The sequence below is a fragment of the Protopterus annectens genome, chromosome 9.part0 (assembly GCF_019279795.1).
Source record: "Protopterus annectens isolate FY-2018-M chromosome 9.part0, PAN1.0, whole genome shotgun sequence".
In the NCBI taxonomy this organism is placed as follows: domain Eukaryota; kingdom Metazoa; phylum Chordata; order Ceratodontiformes; family Protopteridae; genus Protopterus; species Protopterus annectens.
The window spans coordinates 1,245,571,180-1,245,597,601 of record NC_056743.1 but is presented as its reverse complement, the minus strand read 5'-3'; the positions used below and the strand labels follow the sequence as shown (position 1 = coordinate 1,245,597,601).

The window sequence follows — 26,422 nt, the reverse complement described above, 5'->3', positions numbered from 1 at the left end:
AAGGAATGGAGTCTTCTGCATCAGAGTTCTCATATGGAGAATAAGGGCCTTCTGGATGATTTGAGTTTTCTGAATCATCCGAGGAATAATCTGTTGAAACTGGCTGAGGGGGCTCTGCTCTAGGCCTCTTCTCTGGAGGGGGATGAGAGGCCCTGTCAGGGTGAGGTTGGGATCCCCTGATCAAAGAAATGAGATCCTCTGCCAGGCTGAGCATTTGGGAACTAGAGGTAGGCCTGTGTGAGGGGGTTTTAACAGGCAAGGTCTTAGAAGATTTAGCTGCTTTAGCCCTAGAAAAAGCCTTGATAGACATAGATGCAGGGGGCCTAGCAGCTCCATGTGCAGGAGTAGATATGTCTAAAGGAATAGTATCTGATAAATCCTGAGAACCTGCAACAGCAGGTAGAATTTCAGTAGCAGTTTCAGCCATGCTGGGTGAGGCCTCGGTTGTAGGAGGCCTGCTTTCGGCCGAAGGAAGAACAGAGGACTCTGTTTCAGCCGAAACAGAGACACTCGCGGTTGGCTTAACCGCGTTTTCGGCCGAAACCGTGGACCGCGAGTGTCGGTCCTTATCCTTACGCTTTTTAGCTAATTGTGAAGTCGGAGTGTCCAACGGCATGTTGTAAGCAAAAGCGGGGCCGAAAAACTCCTCTGCAAACTCCGACCGACGTCTAAGTGTCCGTCGGTTGAAGGAAGCACAGGCTAGACAAGCTGCTACGTCGTGGTCTGGGCCTAAGCAAGGAAGGCAAATCCTTATGAGGTATTTGTTTCCCCACAAGTTAAACAGTTATTTACTTTTTCTGACATCGGCTGAGGCAAGAAAGAGTCCCCAACGGGGTACTTAGCTTTTTAGAAGTCTTCGGTAGTAGTAATCTCTGGTTCTGACCGACCGGCACTTGCGAACAGCTTCTGCTTCGGGCACCGCGCGGCAAGAAAGACTGAGGAAAATGGCGTCGGCTGATGCCTTTATACCCAATTGACAGCAGCTATGACGTCGGGTGAAGTGCGACATCAGCCGAGGCCAGACCCAGACTTTGGAATCCGGCCGACCGAAGGGCTGCCTGAGGCAGGACAACCCATATGTTAGGACTGCAGATGCATCCTTGAAGAACATCTTGCAGAAAGTCTAAAATCAGTTCCACTATGCAGAAGATTACCAGTGCAAAATGATGCGTCACTGCATGTGACAGTTTTGGTTTCTCCCAAGGCTGAAGTAGGACAGCTTCATTTTATCACATATTTAACAAGACTAGGACTATCTTGCAACAGAAGTATTCAAACAGCATCCAAGTACTGAAGGAGGACCGTTTTGCATTACTCCTGAAGAACAGCCTTCCTTCATGGATGTGAATGCTTCTTACATGGCAAAAAACTGATGACACTGGTTCAGACTTCATTCTATGCAATTTGGAGCAGTCTTTACTTATGTTGAGACATCTTCCCCAACTTCTGCATATTTTTTTTTTTTTTGCAGACAAAAAATAAAGAATGGAGGACTTTTACGACACCTACTTGTGCACAAGGATAATCCCACACAGAGGTACTTTGACACTTTATGGGCTTAGTCTGTGGATCACATTTACATCTTTTAATAACCTTTTTTTTGGCGAAGGCAAAATGAAGAAAAATGCTACTGAACATAGTAATGACTGCACCTGTTATGTGCTACAAGTGGCAATATAGTCTACTAAAACAGAACTTGACCTACAATGACAGAGAAAATTACTTACCAAAAGAAATGCAAAGGAAAAACATCTAAACATTTTAAATGAGAAAGTACAGCTGTTTGAATTTACCCTAACAGTAGATATTTTAATTTGGATCTTACCCCCTGCACTGGGCAGCTTCCCAGAACTTTGGGCACCCTTCAGGCACTCCAACTGCCAGGATTGCAGAAGGAGCTCCATGTAAAAGGCAGCTGAAGTGCCAAAAAGCTTCAGAGCATTTGTAGCATAGAAAGGAAACATATGCTCTGAAAAATGTGTGCTAGGGAGCATAGCATTGTAACTGGCCCTCTTCAAAAGGAACCTTGATGATTGGATGGGAGATAGGAAATTCACCCTGGGGATCACGTCAGGGGTCCAGGGAAGTAAATACTGTGGGAAGAAATAACCAGGGAATTGTTATGACTAGGCTTGCACAGGCCCTAGGGCTGATAGCCTAGTACCAACCTATGAAACTATATACAAAACAATGAAGCCACCACATCCTGACAACAGCAAAGCAAAACCAGCAGAAAAAAAAAAAAAAAAAAAAAAAAAGAGGACTTGAGGGCGGGGGGCATCTACAACATGGTGATCCATTAGAACATCTGCTAATATGGTAAGTTTACTTAAACAATTGCGTTTTGTTCACTGCATGAATCATCACTGGAGTATTCCAAGTTATTTAGGTAGTTTACCACAGCTTAGTAAAGAATATAAAAGGAAGAAGGAGGCTGATAAATACCACAGGAGCTCCTGGAGAATGGTCTAGACAAAGCCTATTCTGGACCTGAAAAAATAATCCAGTTTGTAGTGCCCTGTAAGTGTAGAGAGGACCAAGCTCCTATCTCTAGAATACTTTTGAGTCCAACCCTTTCCAAAGCGCCACCAAAGAAGCTAATGCACATTCTGAATGAGCTGAAATCCTGCCTGTAAGTGGCTTATTATAGTGAGTATAACAAAGTAACAGCATGAGACAACCGTATAGAAATAGTCAACTTTGCCATTGGATGTCCTTTCCTCTTATCTTCACAGGAGACAAAACAGCTGGTCATCTTTTCTTGAAAGGTCACTTTTGTTTAAGTAGTATCTAAGCTGCCTGTGTACATCCAGAGCGTGACGAATCTTTACCTCCAGTAATATTTGGTTCTGTAAAGAAGTCCGAGAGACCAACAGTTTGTCTTGGTGAACTCTGAGATGTCACTGGACATAAAGAAGCCTTACCCTTGGAATTTTTATACATTTAGTCATGTTTTATATCATTCAAGCAGTTAACTAAAGAGTTTCTAGACTGGGATGCATCAAACTCCCTCATCTTGTGTGACTAAATCTGTTCTGCGGGGAAACTTGTGGTAATTGCCTTTGGCCAGATGAAAGAGAGAACCACTTTTGTCTTGGCCAGAAGGAAGCCCCACCACAAATTTTGGAGTGTCCCTCTGGATCTTTAGAAGTACTCTGGTTATCAGGGGAAAGGATGGAAAAGCACTCAGGAACATTCCCGCCCATGGGAAAACAGAAAGCATCAGTCTTCCAGGCCTGAATGCAACGAATCCTAAAGCAGAAATGTAGGAATGAAGGAAGGCAAAAAGACCTACTTGAAGTATTCCCCACATTTGTATTAATTCTTGGAAAACATTAGGCTGACGTTTACCTACATGGAGATCTACTTCAGTCCTACTGATCTTGTCTGCATATGGCTTTGCACAATGGGAATGTATGAAGCCTGATGAGTCAATACTGAACTGACTTGCTACCTCCCCAGGCTATCATAACCAGTCTGCAAAGGATGTGACCCCATTTAGGCACCTGTCTGTAGTGATCTTCTCCCAGTTTCTGATGAAAAAAATAAATAAATAAAAAAAAAAAATAAAAAAAAAAAATAAAAAAAAGAGTCTTTTAAAGAGGGGAGCATAGGACAGGTGGGTCTTAGACAGTCATACAGATTTGTCTGTGAAGGGTGGCCAACCAGACCTGAGGTCTCTTTTTCTGAAGATCTCTTTATGGGTGTTTTCTTGTGTTTCTGAGAAGGTCTACGGTCTCTTCTGACAAGTGGACCTGGCAGGGTAATTTGATTGATATACAAGCACATATGTAGGAAGAATTTGTCCTTGGTCCATCACAGGCTTGCCTTGCTCTTGCAAGGTCTTGAATAAACTCGCTACCAGGAGTCCAAAACAGCAGGTCTCAAGCAACAAGACAGTCTAGGAGCTTTGCCTTGGAAATCTTCTGGGACAGGCTGACTGCATAACCAGGTATATCTCCTAATAACTGAACCAGTAGCAGCTGCTCTGGAAGAGTCCTTAACAGCATCATTGCTGCATTTTATGCTATGTCTGTTCACCTGGATGGCCTGAGTTATCAAAAGACAAATACACTGTTTGGAGTCTCACTCCAGCATCTAAACAACATTATTCAGTTTGCCAAGGGCAGAGAAAAGGTATCCGGTCACCTGGGTCCAGTAACTGATGGCCTTGAAAGCATAGACCTTTTTTCACCACCTGCCCATAGCCTTGCTGTCCTTGCCCAAGAGTAAGGCACTGGCATTTGGCAGTAGCTTAGAAGGTTTATCTGTGACTAAGCAGAGGGCAGAAGGATCAGATACACTATTCTTGATCAAAAAAGTACAGTTGTGTACACTTACCATAAATGTAGATGTTCGAGTGTATTCACTGTTGCAGTCATTACATTTGGGTAATCTGTTGCCCTCAGTCGGCCTGATTAACAAAGTCTTGGGTCCTGCGTCAGTTGCTGTCCCTTCTTCCATGACGTCGGGGGAATAAAACATGCAGCCGACGCCGTTACATCAGTTTTTCTTGCCCCAGATGTCAGGTGCCCCCCAAATGGGGAGCAAAATATATATATGTATTATTAGAAACACAAACATATACTTCCAAACAAAGCAAATACACCAAAAAGGCTTTTAAGCATAGTAAAAGAAAGTAGAGGTATAGTAAAAGAAAAACAGGGGGCTGGAGGGAGGATAACCAGGACTGCAACAGTGAATACACTCTAACATCTACATTTATGGTAAGTGTGCACAACTGTACTATGTTCGTGTTTCACTGATGCAGTCATTACATTTGGGTAGATTCCCAAAGCTAAGGTTGGGAAGATGGATTCATACAGCATTAGGACCAGCTATAAGGCCCTGCAAAACAGCAGTGGCAAAGCAAACTCTGGATTTAGAGAAAATTGATAAGTGATAATGCTTGGTGAAAGTATGAACTGAACTCCAGGTAGCAGCTTCTAGAATATACCTGGTAGGAACACCTCTGAGAAAGGCTGCTGAAGTAGATGCAGCCCTGGTGGAATGAGATCTGATCCCCTGGGGGATAGGTTTTCCATGGTGCTTATAACAGAAATGAATACAATGGCTTACCCACTTAGAAATGGTTTGCTTTGAAATAGCCTTCCCCTTTGCCTCTGCAGCAAATGCTACCAGCAGTTCAGATTTTCTTCGAGATTTAGTCCTGTCCAAGTAGAATCTAAATTGTGTGTACATCCAATGAATGCAGAATCCGCTCCCCCTTGTTCTGTGGATTGGGAAAGAAAGCTGTCAAATAAATGGACTGATTAAGAGCCACACTGGATACCACCTTGGACACCCTGCCCGCATAAAAGATGATTAAAGGCTCCACTGCCATAACAGCCTGCAATTCAGATATCCTTCTACATGAAGTGATTGCTAAAAGGAAGGCTATTTTCTAGGAAAGAAATTTTAAGTCTGCAGTTGCAGCTGGCTCAAAAGGAGGTAGAGTGAGTTTCTCCAATACAAAGTTAAGGTCCCAGGGCAGGTGTTGGAGCTCTCCTGGGTGGTCTTAAGTTTTTGGTCCCTCAGATACTGCTTTACAAGAGGATGGGGGGGGTGTCTGTGTTGTAATGAGCTGAGATGGCTGAGGCATGGATTTTTATGGAAGAAAAGACAGGCCCTTGTGAAACATCTCAGTTAAGTATTGCAAAATCTGAGGTAAATTGGGCACTGCTGTGCTCATTCCTTGAGACTGATTCCAGCACAGAATCTTTTCCATTTGTCAGCATAAGATTTTCTAGTACTAGATCTTCTCGCCTCCAAAATGACATCCATCACAGGTTTGCTGAGGGATGCTAAGGGGTGCTAAGGAGGAATTTAAGTGATTAGCCAAGCTGCAAGATTTAATGTTTGGAGCTGAGGGTGCAGAAATTGGTTCTCCTGTTGAGACAGTAAGGAAGATGTCTGAGGCAGGTGCCATGGAGGAATGTGCGACACACTGTGCAGGAGTGGGTACCAGTGTTGGCGAGGCCAGTCTGGAGCAATCAAAATCATTTTTGGTTTGTCCTGTTTGACTTTTAGTAGAACTTTCGAGAGCAAAGGCAGAGGGGAAAAGGCATAGACTGATAGGTTTTTCTAGCTGAAGGACAGAGCATGCACTTTTTCCAGGATTTTTTGTGATGAGTTCTTGTGCAAAATTTGTCCAACTGGTAGTTCTAGGGTGAGGCAAAAAGATCTATGTCTGGGCTCCCCCATTTGCATGTCAACATGTTGAAAACCTGTAGTTCCAGCTTCCATTTGTGAGGGTTCACGAGATTTCTGCTTAGTTCATCTGCCAGAACATTCTATTTTCCTGGCAAGAATTGAGCTTGTAGTTGCACTTGGTAGCTCAAGGCCGTGTTCCACAATGCCATGGCTGCTCTGCAGAGGGAGTAGGAATGTGTATCCCCTGCTTGTTTATGTACCACATAACCATGGTGTTGTCCATCTTCATCAGTAATTGTCCTGGATGAAGGTAGTCCTTTAAGGCTGTCAGTGCATTCTGTACAGCTAGCATTTCTTTTTGATTGATATGAAGATGCATTTGATTTGGGCTCCATTTGCCCTGAATGTACTTCCCTGCCAGATGAGCCCCCCATGCATAGTCTGATGCGTCTGTAGTTAGGGTTTGGTGGCAGAGGGTGGTATGAATGACAGTCCCTTGTTTTGGTGGCAGGCCTGCCCACCATAGGAACTCTAGGCGCAAGCAAGGTATGATAGAATCATTGTTTCCAGACTGTAACAATGTTGACTCCATAAACTTTTTAAGTACCACTGAAGTTTCCTCATATGCAGTCTTGCATATGGAATTACAAGAATGCAGGAGGCCATGAACCCCAAGGCTTGCAGTATTTGCCTTGCAGATAGCAGGGTTTTTGTAGTCACCTGTTTGAAGTAGGTCACCAAGTGAATTTGCTTTTCTGGCGTAAGGAAAGCCATCTGGGCAGTTGTATTCAAGCTTGCACCCAGGAATGTAATCTTTTGAGAGGGTATCAGTTGAGATTTCTTTTTGTTTATGGTGTAGCCTAGGCAGGTTAGAACTCTTTTTACAAACACCAGATGTTTTAAAAGAATGGCCTGGTTTTCTGCCTGAATTAGACAATCGTCCAGGTATGGATATATTTGAATATTTCTTTGCCTGCAAAATGCAATTACTGGAGCCAGGCACTTTGTGAATACCCTGGGCGCAGTAGACAAGCAAAAGGGAAATGCAGAGAACTGGTAATGCATGCAGCCTGCTTTGAAGCGTAGGAATCTTCTGCAAGATTCCCTGATTGGGAAATGCAGGTAAGCCTCTTAAGTCTAGAGTTGTCAACCAGGCATCCTTGCCTAGAATAGGAAGTAACTGGTGAAGAGTCAGCATCTTGAATTTTGGAATGTCCAGAAAGGTGTTTAGAGTAGACCAGTCCAGAATTGGACGCCATGATTTGTCTTTTCTGGATACCAGGAAAAGTCTGTAATAGAAACCTTGTCCCTTATCTTCTGGTACTAGTTGAATAGCCCCCATGTTTAGGAGGGAAAGTACTTGTTTCTGAGCCTCTGCCCACTGATTTGGGGGCAGGTCTGGCCACCCGTTTGGAGTTGGCAGTGTGTGGAAATGAAATCTGTATCCCTGGGACACTATTTAAAACCCATTTGTCCTGGGTTATAAGTTGCCAATTTCTTGAATGAAGAGTCAGTCCCCCTCCCCCCTAAAGGGGCGGCTAAGAGAGAAATGCTTGGTAATTTCAAAGGGAAGTCACTGAGACTGCTTACCATAGGGTGGTGCCTTATTGTTTCCAGATTTGGAAGTGGAAGCACCCCATTGCTTAGTTCTGAAAGTCCCTTGGGACTGAAACCTGGTGCTTTTGGAATGTCTGGGTTTGGCCATAGTGGCTCTGGAAGGAGCTGGGAAGGACCGGTTCTTAGTAGGCAAATGCCTACTAAATCTAGGAGGTTGTACTTGTAAGAAATCTTTCACAGTTTGCATAGATTTAGCTTCATCTTCCATCTTTTTTAGAACAACTTCTGCCTTATTGCCAAACAGGCGGTCCTGCTGTAAAGGAGCATCCAAAAGTTTTGCTTTAACATGATTAGGCAGAGATTGCTCCTCAAGCCAAGCATGCCTTCTAAGCACAGACCCAGTAACAGCAGCCCTGCAAGAGGCCTGTAAAGAATAAAAGCTACATTGCAAAGTATGTTTGCCAACTTGTTCAGCTGAATGCAATAAATCTTACAAATCTTTATTCTCTACACAGTCAGAAATCAACATCAGTTTCTGTTTCAGTAGTCCCATGATATGCTGTTGATATTTTAACATATGGAATTGACAGTTTAAAGCCCTGATTGCTAAAAGCTGCAGAAGTATAAACATTTTTACCCCCTCTATCCAACGCCCTGGAGTCTCTTATCAGAAGGGGTATGATTTTTAGCAGTGGAAGCCTTAATGCCCTTGGGCCCCTGAGAAATGGTTTCAGGGTCCACAACAGGATTTTTGAAAAGGAATTTGTGGGACTCAGGAACCCTGTAGTACCTGTCCAGTTTGCTAGGGGCTGGAGGCAAGGAATCAGGGGCCATACTGGATTCCGAAAACACATCAACAATATCTAGTACAGGAGGTATAGCCAAAGGCCTATGCTGAGGAAGGAGGACATTCCTAAGCCTCTTTTTGGATTCAGAGAAATCCTGACTTTCCCAATGGAAATGCTCCCTTAAGATATGTAAAGTTTCCCCAAAAGAGAAATCCTCAGGCGGAGAAGCAGAGGGAATGGAATCCTCTGCATCAGAGTCCTCAAGTAGGTATAGACAAATCCAGGTCATTAGAAGAGTCAGAAGAAACAGATAACTGTTCAGAAGATTCATACTCAAACTCAATCCTAGGTTTCTTGGAGGGAGGGGGTTGACTACCCCTGATTAGAGTAATTAAATCTTCAGCCATTTTGTTCATTTGTTTTTTAGGCATAGGGGCCTGAACATGTGGCCTGGGCGTCGGTTTTTTAGACTTAGATCAAGATTTAGGCCTTGGCACTGAAGTTGGAGAGGGTTTAATATGCAAGTCTGTAGGCCTGAATACACCCTCAGAAGCCGGTGCCTGTTCAGCGGCTCCGGACCCATCCAAGATAGAGACATCCACGGGTTACATATCTGAAGCATCTCGCGACATACCGGACTCCGAATGGGTCTCAGTACAGGCCTGCGAATCTGAAGTAGCAGGTATTAGGGGCTGTGAAAGCACCTCAAGGAGTACCAGCGAACTGGCGACTGGCTTAAGAGAAGCATCGTTGGCAGTTTTGGACCTCAACGGCCTGTCTGACTTTCTTTGCATTTTTTCAGTATTCCGGTAATCTGATGGCGAACTGACATCATTTCTGGATGATTAAACAGAGAACCAAAATAATTTGAAGCATAAATGTACCGACGACGGATAGTGCGCTGATTAAATAAAGCACAAAACCGACAGCAAAGTACATCGTGGTCAGGGCCTAGGCAAGGAATACATTACAAATGAAAATCCTTATGAGGTATTTGCTTCCCACAAGTAATGCAATTATTAACTTTTACTGACATCGGTAAGGAGCAAGAAAAAGTTTCCTTGGCTTTTAGGTGAAGACTTTGGTTCTGAAACTTGAAAATGAAAATTTCTGGAGTTAGCTGTCAGGCACTTGCGAACTGCTTCTGCGTCGGGCACCGAGCGGCAAGAAAGAGTGATGTGATGGCGTCGGCTGCATGTTTTATACCCCTGATGAACTGACGTCTGACGTCATGGAAGAAGGGACAGCAACCAACGCAGGACCCAAGACTTTGTTAATCAGGCTGACTGAGGGCAACCTGCCAGCAGATTACCCAAATGTAATGACTGCAGCAGTGAAACATGAACATTTTAAGTTCACCTGGAACTTTGTTGAATCTGTCTGGCCTCCTGGGGCTGAAGGCTGACAGTCTGCAGTAGAGTACATAGATGCAAAAGCAACAAGAAAGATCTCCAGGACTAGAGGTACAGGAAAAGGAGCAGAGTGTCCACTTCTAAAAGGCTGTTTTATCTTTTTTGGATATCACAGATTTGCACGGACTTTCACTCAAAATGTCTCATCATATTCACAATGGTACCTCCAAAAGATGTCTCTTCCACAGGGGAATTCAGGAGAGGGAGTCCTCACCATTTGAAGGCACCTGTCTAGGAGAGTGAATCTGAGAGGACTATGTAAATGCACTGTTATGAGTCTGAGGCCTCCTCCACGTCCACAGAGGAAGTCTACACAGAAATCTTCTGTGGAGTGGATAGAGGAGAGGAAAACAAATGAGGTTTAAGGGCTATAATGGCCTTAAGAAAAGTCCAACTACTCCTCCTCCATAGGAGGTTGGAGGAAGGGAGAACCTTTGTCTGCTGCAGTTTCTTCTTCTGGGTGACATTTTATATGCTTTGACCCCTGGCATATCTCAATGAGCACAGGATCTCTTCCCATACTAAAATCCAAGGGATGCCTTCCAGGTCCTCAGAGATGATCTCTGGTTCCACTTTTTCAGTAGTAGCAGTGGTAGTGGTGGTAGTCACTTTGAACATATGGTCTTCAGACACCATACCAGCCTTCAATAGGGTCAAGGTAGAGGCATCTGAGGAACAGCCAGATGTACTGCAGGTTCTGCAATCTCAGTGGGTATATTTCAGACTCTGACTGGCAAAATAAACATCAGGCCTAGAGTTTTTCTTTGTAGCAGACAGTTTGACATGAGTGGAGGGGTCCATCACCTCAGACTGGGATAACCTCTTCAAATGCTGAATTTCCAGAAACGTAGCAAGTGATGACAAGATGACAAACTGAATCACAAGGTCTTCGGTACAAATGACTAGAAGATGGAATAAGATATGTAGTCATGCTCTTTGCCTAACCAGAAAAGGCACTGTGAATGGAAATCTTTGGAGGGTTTTTACCTACTGCACTCAGTTTCTCTTCCTAGCTGACATCTAACAAAATCACAGAAAAAAATAGTATAAACAAGACAGAAGTGTCCCTCATAGGGCACTTAACTGAATCTGAGAAGGCTTAAGGTAAAGACCAAACAAAAATCAGACCGAAGGGTACTAGACCTGCATTCATGCTGATTGCAAAATAGCCTGAGGATTTACACTTGTACATCTATTTACGTACCCTTACACTCATGGGCTGAGGTCATACATCGAACATATGGCCCATGGAAAGTTTAAGCTTTAATACCCTTGCTGGATGTCAGTGTTGATAACCCATCTGTTTGGAATACTTCAGTAATTTCAGCCAGGACATAAGGCACTTGTGTGTCTGGGGCACCTTGTAGAACCTGTCCAACATTTTAGAATCAAAAAGATGGCAGGAAGGTTTTTTGCAGAGAGAAAACCATTCTCTAATGCAAACACAAGAAGGGTAAGTGCAGCTTTAGAAATCTGTAGCTGTAACACATCATAATATATTTTCCCTGTCATAAGAGTTTCATTCTGATCTCACTGACACACCAGTGAAAAATACATTCAGCAGATTTAAATCTGAAGCTATACTGTCTTCAGAATCACAATGCTTAGATTAAAAATCTCCTCAAGTACACCACTTCCCCTGCACTCATTCTACATCTGACTATTAATGTCAAAATGTGAAGGAAATATTTTCCTTTTCTTATTAGGAGACCATAACAATGACGACAATGCAGTAAACCAGTTCCTTGGTAAATCCTAGTAACTCCACCCTGTACATGAAAATGGAAACCAGAGACTGGAAGTTCTTCTCACTAAGCATATTCTCCCTGAACAAACCCTGACGCTCAGATACACTGGACCCAGCATCAATAATCCCATTCCAGTCAAATGAAGACACTGCCCCTTACCCAGATAACAATACTGGCCTCAGCCATGCCTACTAAGTGCATCCCTACAGCTGCAAAAGACGTGGCTATCCCTCTGGTCTTTGGTGGCATAGAAGGATACACCAAGCAGACTGGAGGAAGAAGATGGGCGGTCTAATGAACAAGCAACCACAGCCAGACCGAGCCTTAGAGACTCCTTACACAGTTTTTGCTTTTTATGCACCAAGGAAGGTACCACCATGGAGGCAAACTGCTGCTCCATCAGTACGCCAGGAAAGAGGTCTGGAATGCGGGTAGTGGAGCCTTGACATGTTAGTAAGGCTAACAGTAACAAACAAGTGGTCCTGAGGTAAGTAAACCACTGAAAGTTCCCCACAAACAGTACCTTGTCCCAAACAAAAAAAATCTTAGTAAAATAACACGTTTAAATCTTAAAAAAATAAATAAAAAAAACACAGGCACCAACACGGCAGCTCTCTTCAAACTAAAATGACAGTCCTCATCTCTCAAAAAGTACAGTTGTGTACACTTACCATAAATGTAGATGTTAGAGTGGATTCACTGTTGCAGTCCTAACCAATGGGTTATCAGGCTCCCAGTAGCCCTCGATCGGCCAGAACACCAAAGGTAAGTAATAATGACATTGGCTTTAGTCGGTTGTAAAGGATGTTAGGGCGTCCGATACAAAAGGAGGCAGCTGACGTCACTTCCTCAGTCTTTCTTGCCATAACAGTTAGAAGCCCCCAGAAAACAAGGCTTAAACCAAATTTAGCTTGTACCTTAAGAAAAGAGAAAAGAGGGAAGGAGGGAGGGAAAACAGGACTGCAACAGTGAATACACTCGAGCATCTACATTTATGGTAAGTGCACACAACTGTACTATGTTCATAGCATTTCCCTGTTGCAGTCCTAACCAATGGGTTGATTACCAAAGCCCAGAGAAAAGGGAGGAGGAACCAACAGAATCAAGGATTGGATTTAATGCCCTGCAGAACAGCAGTGGCAAACCCTGCCCTGGTTCTTGAAAACAAAGGCAAATTATAATGCTTTGTGAAAGTTTGAACAGAAGGCCATGTGGCAGCCTCCAAAATGTCTTTAGTAAGGACACCCCTTAAAAAGGCTGCAGAAGTGGAAGCTGCTCTAGTTGAGTGGGTCCTAACCTCTTGAGGAGGAACCTTGCCATGAAAGGAATAACAAAAATACAATGAGCAATCCATTTAGAAATGGTTTGCTTAGAAATAGCCTTGCCCCGGGCGCCAGGGGCAAAGCTGACCAATAACTGCGCTGATTTCCGAAGGTCTTTACTCCTGTCCAGGTAAAACCTGAGCTGTCTATGCACATCAAGAGAATGTAGGATTCTCTCACCTCTCTTTCTAGGATTAGGAAGGAAGGTAGGAAAGTGTATGGACTGATTAAGAGTCAGGCTAGAAACCACCTTAGGCATAAAGGAGGGATTGGTTCTCTGAGAGACCCTATCTGCATGGAAAATAAGAAAAGACTCCACAGCCTTCAAAGTATGCAGCTCCAAAACCCTCCTTGCTGAAGTTATAGCCAAGAGGAAGGCAGTCTTCCACGAGAGAAACTTTAAATCTACAGTGGCAGCTGGCTCACAAGGAGGAAGAGTGAGTTTCTCTAGAACAAAATTAAGATCCCAGGCTGGAGTAGGCACCTTTCTAGGAGGTTTTAGGTTGCAAGCACCTCTGAGAAACATTTTCATCAGAGAATGAGAGAAAATGGGTTGTTCAAAAGAACAAATAAAACAATAGGAATGACAATTTCTATGGGGAATCTGCTTTCCACAGGTAAGACAATTATTAACCTTTTCTGACATTCGTTAAGGCAAGACAAAAGGATCCGCACTGGGGTACTTAGCTGTAGTTGACTTCAACTGTGTAGTCGGAATCAAAAAAGGTAAACTGCCGACCAGCACTCGTGCAAGAAATGCTTCTGCTTAGGGCTCCGCAGCAAGGAAGACTGAGGAAGTGACATTGGCTGCCTCCTTTTGTATCGGACGCCCTGATGTCCTTTACAACCGACAGCCGTCATTATAACTTACCCTTGGTATTCTGGCCGATCGAGGGCTACCTGGAGCCAGATAACCCATTGGTTATAGGATTGCAACACTGAAACATGATGAACATCAATAATTTTTGACAGATAAAACAAGTTTTTTTTTTTTTTTAAATAAAAAGCAATTAAAATAGGAAGGGGTTCCTCAACAGGGACTTAGCTGCCTAACTCTTGAAGGATCACTGGTGAGCTCCAAGGTTCAGTCAGCTAAAGGAGTGGTCACTTTGGACCTTGAACTGCCTTTTACATGGAGTGCCTCATGCGCTCCTGGCCGTTGGAAGGCACGTAAAGCTTGGAGAAGCTAGCTGGTACACGGGATAACACACATATAAGCTTGGGCTTCTGCAATGATGAGCTATGTAATTATCATCAAGAGATAGCACAAGTAAACACCACTTATAAGGAAATGACATGCTAGCCTATACCTGTACAGACTTTTGCAAAATACTCTCATCTACCCGGGGGGGATACGAGACTAGAAAAAAACAGTCAGATTCTGTAGTTTCAACAAGCCCCATTAAGAAGCACTGTTAAAGTGACCCCCCCCCCACACACACAGAATTACAGATTTTGTCTTAGTTGCAGCTCAAAAGAGTTTGAAAAAAATGAAACACAAAAATTTACTTACTTTAGTCCAAGTCCATCTAACTTTCGGAAAACGATAGGCTCACGAAGACCACTCTTCTGAACATATTCAAAAGTCAGGTCTGTTAGAAGAAAATGAACAATGAACTTTTTATCAACCACCACCATAACATTCAGCCAAATACTACTAATGCAAACAAAAAAAAAAAAAAAAAAGAAAAGGAAAACAATTACAATGAATGAGGAAGGTGCAGGTCCAAAGGGCAATCCACTGGGCTGTGTTGCTCTTTAGTTAAAGCATAATCCAAGACCTTACAATTCACTAATACTATGGGTATTATGTGGGAATGTATGCAAACCAATGCACAGAAAGCCCTGGGGGTTAACCCCTATTCTACACTACCAACAGATTAAGAAACATAAGGAAGAATATTTGTGTATGGTGTGGGGAGGAGGAGGAGACTGGTGAAAGGCCCAACATATCTTCCCAAAAATTGCAAAATTTCAGATGCAGGTTGTCACCTCGTGTATGATGTTGCTCAATGGGTGCTATTAGATCAGTTGACTACTAAAAGAGAAGGCTGCAGTTCTCCTGTAAAGGATGAAAGCAAGCATAAACCAGTTGTTTTTACTCTTAAAAAAAGACAGTCTGTTATGAATAAAAGTGTGGTGTGAGACAGACCTAGCACATGACAATAAAGGGGAGTAAAGCCCATCCAATGAATATTTCAAACTATGACTCCCATTTCTGTGCACTCCTCACACTAAACTACAAGACCTAACATGAAGTATATTGTACCACTGACAAGAAACTAAGCTTTACACAGTGTTACACTTAGTATTACTGCAAGGTACAGTAGGTTGCAAGAAACTTGTCAAGGGCCAGCCATTCCCTTCAATTCTTTCAAGTAAAAAATCAGACCGGTTTCAGCACATCTGCATTCATCAGTGATTACCATGTAACTAAGTTAGTCATGCATTTATATATCCAGCATTAATTGTCAATCAATAAAGCATTTAAAGGCACAGTAACAAAGTAATAATATGCATCCCTATACATCATGAAAAAAATCCTAAAAGAATTTCTTGAGTAATGCATTTTGAACTGTTACAAATGGTCATTAAGACCCAGGGAAAATAGAGCCCCCAACTTAACTATCCACATTTTTTCTTTTTCATTTAATAAACTGTGCCAACCTAATTTTAAAGATCACCCCATATCTTATCAATGATACAAAATAGAATACCGCTGATTTGTGAGTACATACATGTCTGTAAAGTGCATTGGTCATGCGTTTATTTCTGATGTCGCCTAAATGCTCCGACATCCTAATTCGAAATGACTTGGAAATCTGCCCAACATAAAATGAGGAGCAGGAACAGGTAGTTAAATAAACCACCCAGTCCGTACTGCAATTTGCAAAATGTTTGATCCTGTATACAAACTTGGTATTTTTACTGGTAAACTCCTTAGATTTTAACATGCGTTTACAAAAAGAGCAAAGCCCACAGGAGAATGATCCAATTTTTCTCCTGTGATAGTTAATTGATCCTACATAGGGTCCCTTTCTGTCCTGGATTTGTAATGGTTAAGATGAGATCCTAGCATTCTACCTCTGTGATATGAGAACTTACATTCATCTGGAAGATTAGATAGTTAATTTGCCATCAGAATATTCCAATTTTTGTTAATTGCATTTCTAATGGCGTGAATGTTCCTACCATATGTAGTTGTAAATCTAAGAACATTTTCTGATGGTGATATTTTTTCACGGTATTTCAATAATTCTGTCCTATCCTGCTCAGCCAATATGTCCAGGTTTGTAGTCTCAAGCCTTAAACCTGTATTTTAGGTCATTTTTGTGATGTTCATAGTCATTCTGAGAGGAGCAAATCCTTTTAATGCGAAGGAATTGGGACTTGGGAATATTCCTAATGATGTGATAAAGATCTAAACTCGTAGCTTCAAGAAGAGTGTTATATTGTGGATATTTACAGAATACCTGGGTCGACAATGTATTATCTGTATTTCTACAGATCTCAACATCCAAAAAATTAATTTGTTGGCGGTGCATACTAAGTGTAAATTCAATATCCCACTTATTATCGTTGAGGTATTGAACAAACTCCAAAAGATATTCTGTATCCGCCCACCAAACTAACCAACAGTCATCCAGGTATTGCCGCCAAATATCCATCTCAACCACAAAAATGTTATGTAACTCATCATATATAAGGAATTCCTCCAAGTATCCCATAAAGAGATCCGCATAAATGGGGCAAAGGATGTTCCCATAGCTATACCTCGCACCTGCCAATAACATTCCTTCTGAAAATAGATGTTTTTTGTAAGGACATGTTCTGCCATACAGACTAACAATGTGTTGAAACCGGGAGGATAAAGGTCAATCAATAAAGCATTTCTTGGGTATTCTTTTAGGATTTTTTTCATGATGTATAGGATGCATATTATTACTTTGTCACTGTGCCTTTAAATGCTTTATTGATTGATTGACAATTAATGCTGGATATATAAATGCATGACTAACTTAGCTGCATGGTAATCACTGATTAAGGCAAATGTGCTGAAACCAGTCTGATTTTTTACACTCAGAATAAACAGTCATCATTCTTGGTGCTTGCCTCTTTTTTGACTTTGTGTTTACTATTTTGGCCTTTTGCACCTGCCCTACATGCAAAACCTCTGTTTGGATTAATTCTTCCAAGTAGCCAGAAAAGGGCACAAGTCTCATTCCAGACTTGGTATTGTTCATAAGCCAACTTGAAGTGTAGTTGTGCAAGAAAACTGATCATAACAGTAGATGTTTGAATGATCACAGCTGCAGTAGCATTGGGTATATAGGGTTATGCCCTGCCAAGGATACAATAGTCGGCCAGCTTTCAAAGCTTCAGGGTGCCTTCCACGCAACCAAACTGTCTGCCAGCTTGAAGTGAGCTGACTAAAACACAGGTTTGAGTGACAAGCCCTTCAGAGCTTTCCTATGTACAGAAAACCACAATGCAGCTTCTAGAATAAGTCTCGAATCAAACCCTTTCCAAAAAGCCATAGATGAAACCAAGGCCCTGGAAAAGCTGACATTGACCCTGCCTGGAATGATTACAATGATTAATAACATTAGACAACCATTTGCAAATAGTATGTTTTGAAACAGGCTGTCTCCTCTTTTTACCTTTATAAGGGGGCGGTGAAAGCCAACACATTCTGGCTAGGCTTATAGATGCCCTCAGGCAGATAGCCTAGTACTTACCTATGAACCTATAATGGCTCTGCTGGACCGAGACACAGGGAACTAATCTAAGGGGGTGGCGAAAGCCAACACATTCTGGCTAGGCTTATAGATGCCCTCGGGCAGATAGCCTAGTACTTAACTATGAACAAGAAATGAACTGATGCAAATATATGAAAGATTTAGTTCTGTCAAGATAGTACCAGAGTTGTCTGTGGGCATCAGAGGTATGGAGTATCCTTTTTCCCTCATTTTTGGGTTCAGGAAAAGAGAACAGGCAGATGGATAGTTTGGCTTAAAGTAAACTCTGACATCACTTTAGGCATAAAAGGATTAGTGCCCGTGGAAAATGAGATTGGGCTGACACCATAAGAGCCTGTAACTCAGATACCCTTCTTGCAGAGGCCACAGCAATCAGTAAAATTGTTTTACTTGTTAAGACCCACAAGTCATCCAGGCTAGCTGGTTCAAATGCAGCATGTGTAACACAAAATTATGATCCCAACAATGGGACACTGGTTTTCTTGAAGGTTTCTTATGTAAAACCCTTTTCAAAAACATTTTGACATGAGATTGCATTAAAAGAGGAGGCTCCATGGGCAGACATGCTGAAAAAGCTGATAAATGAACCTTGACAGAGGAGTAAGAAAGGTCATAGGGCGCGCACACACACACACACACACACACACACACACACACACACACACACACACACACACTGTAAAACCAAGGAACATCTAACCGAATTGGTGCTGGTTACACTGTTTGCATGAACTGGAAAGCCTTTTCTGTTTGCTGCAATATGATTTTCTAAAAGCAGGCTTTCCTGCCTCAATTAGTTCCTGCTGCATATCCTCCGTAAAGAGGTGCCTAAAGGGAGCCAAGATCCTATCATCCAGGCAGTCAACTGAAGTTGATTGGTGTCGAGGTGTATCAAACATCCCTGATCTTGTGCAAATAGGTCCAGTCTGTGAGGAAGCTATTGGTAATTATCCCTGGCCATTTCCAAAAAGAACCACAGCTGCTTGGGTCAAAAGGAAGTCATCACAATAACTTTGGGGAATTCCTTCTAAATCTTCAGAAGTACCCTGGATATTAGTGAAAAGGGTGGAAAAGCACGTAGGGACATTCCTGTCCCAAGAAAAAGAAAAAGCATCTATCTTCAAGGCCTTGTTGTATGGAGTACTGGAGCAGAATTTTGCCATTTGATTGTTCAGACAGGAGATAAAGAGGTCTACCTGAACTCCCCACAGAGGGATCAAATCTTAGAAGATACGCTGATCTACTTTCCATTCACAAAGGTCTTTCCTTTTCCTACTCAGCTTGTTTACCACACAATTTTGCTCTGATGGAATCCAAAATGCTTGAAGAGTGAGACTGTACTGTAAAGCTATATCCAAAGCTAACATGGTTAGGCCATTGATGGGGTACAACCTTCCACTCCCTTGCTTGTTGATGTACCACACAACTGTGGTATTGTCTCTGTAACAACTTGAAGAGGCTCTGGCTATCAAAGATGAATCAGAGAGTTGATCAGGGCAAGCATCTCTTTTACATTTATATGCTTGCATTTGTCTTGTTTTCCCACAAATCTTGCACTTTTATCCCTTCTGAAACTGCTCCCCAAGTAAAGTCCGAGATGTCTGTGGTGACTGACTGCTTTGGGTGGGAGGGAAGGAAAAGGGAAGACCCCGATTTAGGGATATCTGTCGTCTTCACCATGTGATTTCCCCTCTGACAAGTCCCAGCCCTGGCAACTGAAAAGACAAGGAGTGATGATGCTGGGACCAAGTGCATCCTTCTCATGTGGAGTCTTGTCAGGGGCATCATGATAATCACAGATGTCATGAGATCTAAAACCCTGAAGTATTCCCTCACAGTAACCAAAGTCTGAGTGGAAAATCTTATAAATACATCTACAGATCCATTTTCCTGTGGAAGAAAAGCACCTTGAACTGTACTGCCTTGTTGACATCCCGGAAAAAAAAGTTGAGAAAGACTTTTAAGCATTCTGTTGGAATCCCAGCCTGTGAAACAGACCTTTCACCCAAGAGAGATTGCTGACACTTTGAAAAGACTCTGCAAAGATAAGGTCATCTAAATATGGAAATTGTGGATACCCTGCAGCCTGCAGTTAACTAAAACTGGATTAAGACACTTTGTGAACACTCTTGGTGCAGTGGATAGTCCAAAGGATAAGACAGACAACTGATATGCGATCCAGACACACAAAACCTTAAGAAACGCCTGAAGTCTGGATGAATAAGAATATAATAGACATCTTTAAAAGATAATCTTACAAGGAAACTTGAACGAGGAAGAAAAGGTAACAGGTTGTGAAGTTACAGCATTCTGAATTTGGACACTAATACAAACAGGTTTAGAAAAAAAGATCCAGAACTTGTCTCCAAACATTTTCTTTGGCACTAAACATCCTTGAATAAAACCCCTTTCCCACCTGGGAAAGGGAACTGGTTCTATAATCCCCAGGAACAGCATGTGATGGACAGGTGAAAAAATGAGAATCTTGTCAGGAGGATGAGGAAATACCCCCTGGAAAGGCAGAATTTCTTCCCACTGACATCTGTAACATTTATGAATGATCTTCAGAACCCATTTGTCTGACATTATCTGTTGCCAACGAGAAAAGTGGAGATTCAGACTTTCTGGAAGGAAAAAGGGGTTGCCAAGGTTGGAGGGGGAAAGTACAGTTTTGTACCTACCATAAATGTAGATGTTCGAGTGTATACCCTGCTGCAGTCATCACACACGGGTTATCCTGTCGTCAGGCGGTCCCGCAGTCGGCCTGAATTCCAAAGTCTTGGTCCGGCGTTGGTTGCTGTCGCTTCTTCCCTGACGTCAGTGTGCCAGGGGTATACAAGAGGCATCCAATGCCATTTTCTTCAGTTTTTCTTGCCCCAGATGTCAGGTGCCCCCCAAAAAAGGTGGTCAGTAGATAGTACCAATAATAAAAGTTTATCACAAACAAAACATCCCTCCAGCTATAAGCAAATACACCACAAAGGTTGTATCAGATTTTAAGGTATTGAAAGGTTTTAGTTAGGTCAGAGGGGATGGAGGGAGGGTAACCTGGACTGCAGCAGGGTATACACTCTAACATCTACATTTATGGTAGGTACAAAACTGTACTATGTTCATCGTGTTACCCTGCTGCAGTCATCACACTTGGGTAGAATCCCAAAGCTAAGGATGGGAGGTGGATTCGAACAGGATTACAGGAGGCTAGAAGGCCCTGCAAAACTGCAGTGGCGAAGCCAGCTCTAGTCTTAGAGTAAAGTGGTAAGTGATTGTGTTTGGTGAAGGTGTGTACTGAACTCCAAGTTGCAGCTTCCAGAATATCCTTAGTTGGGACCTCCCTGAGGAAGGCAGTATATGTAGCTGCTGCCCTGGTAGAGTGGGGCCTTATGCTAGCAGGAACTGGTTTTCCATGGTGGGTGTAGCAAAAACGTATGCAATGTCCTATCCATTTGGAAATGGTCTGTTTTGAGATGGCCTTTCCTTGTGATGCTGTAGCATAGGATACAAAAAGCTGGTCAGATTTTTTGAAAACCTTAGTTTTATCCAAGTAGTAACGTAGCTGCCTGTGAATGTCCACGGAATGCAGGAGTCTTTCTCCTTTGTTCTGTGGATTTGGAAAGAAGGTGGGTAAAATGGATGGTTTGATTTTAGAGCCACACTGGATATCACCTTAGGCATAAAGGAGGGATTAGTTCGTAGAGAAACTCTGTCTTGATGAAAAATAAGGAAAGGCTCTACTGCCATTAGTGCCTGAAGCTCTGAGACTGTTCTGGCTGAAGTAATTGCTAGCAGCAGGGCAGTCTTCCATGATATAAACTAAGTCAGCTGAGAAAGCTGGTTCAAAAGGAGGTAGCGTAAGTTTTTCCAGAACAAAATTGAGGTCCCAAGTTGGTGTTGGTGCTCTCCTGGGAGGCCTAATGTTTTTGGCCCCTCTGAGAAACCGCCTTAGAAGTGGATGTGAAAATAAGGGAGGATCCGTGCTGTAGCGAGCTGAAATAGCTGAGGCGTGGATTTTAATAGATGAAAAATAAAGGCCTTTGTGTAACATCTTGGTTAAATATTGTAGAATCTGAGGTATGTCCGGCTGAAGGGTATTTTGGCCTTTAGCTTGGTTCCAGGCGCAAAACCTTTTCCATTTGTCTGAGTAGGCTTTCCTGGTGCTGGGCCTCCTGGCTTCCAGAATAACCTCCATAACAGCTTGTGAAAGAGGAGGTGGCTGGTTGCTTAGGTGATTTGCCATGCAGCCAAATTTAAGGTTTTGAGCTGGCTGTGTAGGATCTGACTGTTTTGCTGTGTGAGCAGATGAGTAATTTGTGGTAAAATCCATGGTGGGCCCTGGGCCATATTCCTTAATAGTGGGTACCAGTGCTGGCGTGGCCAGTCTGGGGCAATGAGTATCATTAAGGGGGTCTCTCCATCCTGACTTTCAGCAACACCTTTGTGAGAAGGGGCAATGGAGGGAAGACATATACTGTCAGCATTTTCCAACTGAATGAGAGTGCATCCACTTTCCAAGCTTGATGGTGAAATGTCCTTGTACAAAATTTTGTTAGCTGATAGTTTTGGGGGCTGGCAAACAGGTCTATGTCTGGGTGCCCCCATTTTTGAGTTATCATTGCAAATACTTGTGGATCCAGTTTCCACTCGTGGGGATCCATGATGTTTCTGCTTAGGTCGTCTGCCAATGTGTTCTTTTTTCCTGGCAGGAATTGAGATTGTAATTGAACTTGGTAAGCCAGTGCTGTGTTCCACAAGGTCACTGCTTGCCTACATAGAGGGTAGGAGTGTGTACCCCCCTGTTTGTTTATGTACCACATTACTGTGGTGTTGTCTGGTCTTTATTGTAAGCTTTCCTGGATATAAGAGGTCCTTGAAGGCTGTCGGGGCATTCTGTACAGCTAGCACTTCTTTTTGATTGATGTACACATTCCTTTGATCTGCAGTCCATATGCCTTGAATGCACCGTCTTGCCATGTGTGCCCCCCAGGCATAGCCTGATGCATCTGTTGTCATAGTTTGCCTGGCTGGGGGTAAGGTGAAAGGCTGACCCTTGTTGAGGTGACATGCTTGTGACCACCATAGAAACTTCTGCTGAAGGCAGGGAATGAGAGGTATCATTGTTTCCAAGCTGTGGCGAGACCATACGCTTTTTAGGTACCATTGTAATTTCCTCATATGCAGTTTTGCAAATGGTATTAGTAGTATGCAAGATGCCATGAAGCCCAAGGCCTGCAGAATTTTTCTTGCAGGGAGTTGAGTCTTTGTTGCCATTGTTTTGAAGTATTGAGTTAGTTGTAGTTGTTTGTCTGGCGTCAGATAAGCTATCTGGGCCGTTGTATTCAAGCTGGCACCCAGGAACATCATATTTTGTGAGGGCACTAGTTTTGATTTCTTTTCGTTTACTGTGTACCCTAGGCAACTTAGAAGGTGTTTTACAAAAGCCAGATGTTGTAAGAGAATGTCCTTGCTTTTTGCTTGGATGAGGCAGTCGTCCAGGTATGGGTATATTTGAATTCCTCTTTGTCTGCAGTATGCAATTACTGGTGCCAGGCATTTTGTGAAGACCCTGGGCACAGCAGATAAGCCAAAGGGCAGTGCAGAGAAATGGTAATGGGTTGAACCTGCAATGAAACAGAGGTATCTTCTGCAATTTTGTCAGATAGGGACATGCAGGAATGCCTCCTTGAGGTCCAACGTTACTAGCCAAGCCTTCTTGCCAAACATGGGAAGAAGCTGCTGTAGTGTTAGCATCTTGAATTTGGGTACTTGCAAGAAGGTGGTTAGAATTGAAAGGTCCAGAATGGGTCTCCAAGCATTGTCCTTTCTGGGGACTAGAAAGAGCCTTGAGTAAAATCCTTGGCTTTGTTCCTGTGTAGGTACCAGTTGAATGGCTCTCATGTCCATGAGATCTGTAATTTGTTTTTGTGCCTCTGCCCATTGATTTTGTGGCAGGTTTGGCATTCCTTTTATCCTTGGCAAGGTGTGGAAATGGAATCTGTATCCTTGTGAGATGATGTCTAGGACCCATTTGTCCTTTGTGACGATGCGCCAGTTGCCTGCAAAGAGTGCTAATTTTCCTCCCAAGGGAGCTGCCAAGAGAGTTCTGCTTGGCAGTTTGAGGTGTAAGTCATTGTGTTTGCCTTCTAGTAGTTTGGGACCTGTCTTCTCCTCCCTTCTGTGTTGCAGTGCCCCATTGGTGAGGTTTGTAAGGGATTTGTGCTTGTCCTCTGCCCCTTGGGTGCCTGTATTTACCCCTCTGTGGTCTGACAGAAGCCAGAAAGGGCCAATTTTTTTGTTGGCCAATTTCTGCTGAAGCGTGGGGGCTGTGCCTGTAAAAATCTTTGACCGTCTGCATAGATTTTGCCTTATCCTCCATTTTCTTTAAAACCTCTTCTGCTTTAACCCCAAACAAGACATCCTGCTGTAAGGGTGCATCTAGTAACTTTGCTTTAACATGATCAGGCAGAGTTTGTTCCTTTAACCAAGCATGCCTACGTATAACAGACCCAGTAACAGCTGCTCTACAGGAAGCTTCCAAGGAATCAAATCCACATTGTAAAGTATGTTTGCCCACCTGTTCAGCTGCATGCAACAGATCCTGCATTTCCTTGAATTCAGATTGTTGAGGGTGCGTGCTCATCTTTTGTTTTATTTGAGACATTAGGAATTGCTGGTATTTAAGCATGTGAAATTGACAATTTAGTGCTCTCATAGCCAGAGTTGCTGAGGTGTAAACCTTCTTCCCCCACCTATCTAGTGCTCTGAAGTCCCTTTCAGAGGGTACAGGATTTTTAGCCATAGAAGCCTTCGCCCCTCTGGGACCCTGGAAGATTGTCTCTGGATCAACAACAGGACTTTTGTAAAGGAATTTGTGTGAATCAGGCACTCTATAGTATCTATCTGGTTTGGCTGGAGCAGGAGGCAGAGAATCTGGATTTAGACTATATTCTAAGTAAACATCATCTACAATGTCTAAAACTGGGGGGATAGCAAGTGGTCTGTGCTGGGGGAGTAAAAGAAACTTTCGGAGCCTTTTCTTTGAGTCGGAGTAGTCCTGTCCTTCCCAGTGGAAATGTTCCTTCATGGTATGTAAGGTTTCCCCAAAGGAATAGTCTTCAGAGGGAGAAGCTGAGGGAATGGAATCTTTAGCATCAGAATCTTCGTAAGGGGGAAAGGAGTAATCCTGTTCCTCAGAGGAGCCTGATGAAATAGACACTTGATCAGAGGAGGCATAATCCTCCTCTTGTCTAGGCCTTTTGTCTGGGGGGGGAGGGGGGGTTGGGAACCCCTGATTAAAGAAATCAAATCTTCAGCCATTTTAAGCATCTGTTTCTTAGGCATGGGGCCTTGAACTGGAGACTGAAGTGCAGTCTTTTTTGGTTTTAGAGGAGTCTTAAGCATAGCATAAGATTTTATGGTGAGAGTAGTCGGTCTGAAGACACCTTCTGAAACCGAAGGTGTTTCTACAGCACCGGCTTCTCCTTCTGCAATGCCGTCGGTAGGGCCTAAAGAAAAAGGCTGTGTCAGCCTAGAACTCTCTGCTAGAGAATCCAAAGCGGTCTGGGGTTCCAATTCTGCAGTAGCCAGGGGCTGTGTAGGCGCTTCACTGAAAACCGGAGAACTGGCAACTGGCCCAGCCGAGGCCTCGGAGTCTGGCTTGGATCTAGGCTGCCTGTCTATCTGCGTTTTTTTATGCACGCCGGTCGTCGGTTGCTCCGATGGCATAGTGTAATTAAATTTCCTACCGAAGTAGTGTCGTGCGAAATCAAAGCGTCGCTTTATAGTCCGCTTATTGAACCTAGCACAAAACCGACAACCAGTGACGTCGTGGTCTGAGCCTAGGCAAGGTATACAATAAGAATGAAAGTCCTTATGAGGTATTTGCTTCTCACAAGAAATGCAATTGTTAATTTTTTCTGACATCGGATTGAGGCAAGAAAAGGTTCCCCAACGGGGTACTTAGCTTTGAAGACTTCGGATTAAAACTCTATTTGAAAATCTCAGGTGTCTGCCGACTGGCTCTTGCGAACTGATTCTGCTTCGGGCACCGCGGTGGCAAGAAAGTCTGGAGAAAATGGCGTCGGACGCCTCTTGTATACCCCTGGCGCACTGAAGTCAGGGAAGAAGCGACAGCAACCGACACCGGACCAAGACTTTGGAATTCAGGCCGACTGCAGGGCCGCCTGACGACAGGATAACCCAAGTGTGACGACTGCAGCAGGGTAACACGATGAACATCAAGGTCTCGAAAAGTCATCCTGACTTATTAGACTGTCCTTGGTTTTGGGAGTTTCCAGAATTCGTCTTGGAACTCCCTTGCCATTTCTTCTTAAACATCTATTTACCTGTATTTTGTAAAGACTGTTTGTTTAGTTTCTTACCAACACTAGATGAGGAATTAGAGAATTTCTTGGAAAATGTGGAAGAGGAGGGCTGACAAATCTTTTAGGATTCCATGCATCAGCCTACCCCTTTCATCACAATTTTGATCACCTCTTCAAGCAAAGGGGCCAAAAACTAAATCTCTATCCAAAGCAGAATTTAAAATCTCATTTTTAACATCTGGGAAGTTCTGAGTATGTAACTGAGCAAACCTCCATAAGACAGTATTAGTGGCCACAGCCCTGGAAGAACCATCAACAGAGTTATACCACACAGTGTAAACAATGAGTAGTGACTTGAACA

General features: G+C 43.1%; 1 protein-coding gene across 1 annotated transcript in view; it reads right to left on the bottom strand.

Annotated features, from left to right (window-relative positions):
• The window catches only part of LOC122810646 (lysine-specific demethylase 2A-like), a 1,654,939-nt gene that overhangs the window by 1,528,399 nt on the left and 100,118 nt on the right, over positions 1 to 26,422 (bottom strand). The window contains exons 4-5 of the mRNA XM_044082219.1: positions 14,494 to 14,572; positions 6,291 to 6,293 (exon numbers count right to left, since the gene is read on the bottom strand). Of these exons, the coding sequence (XP_043938154.1) occupies positions 6,291 to 6,293; positions 14,494 to 14,572 (82 nt within the window). The remainder of the gene's footprint in view (positions 1 to 6,290; positions 6,294 to 14,493; positions 14,573 to 26,422) is intronic.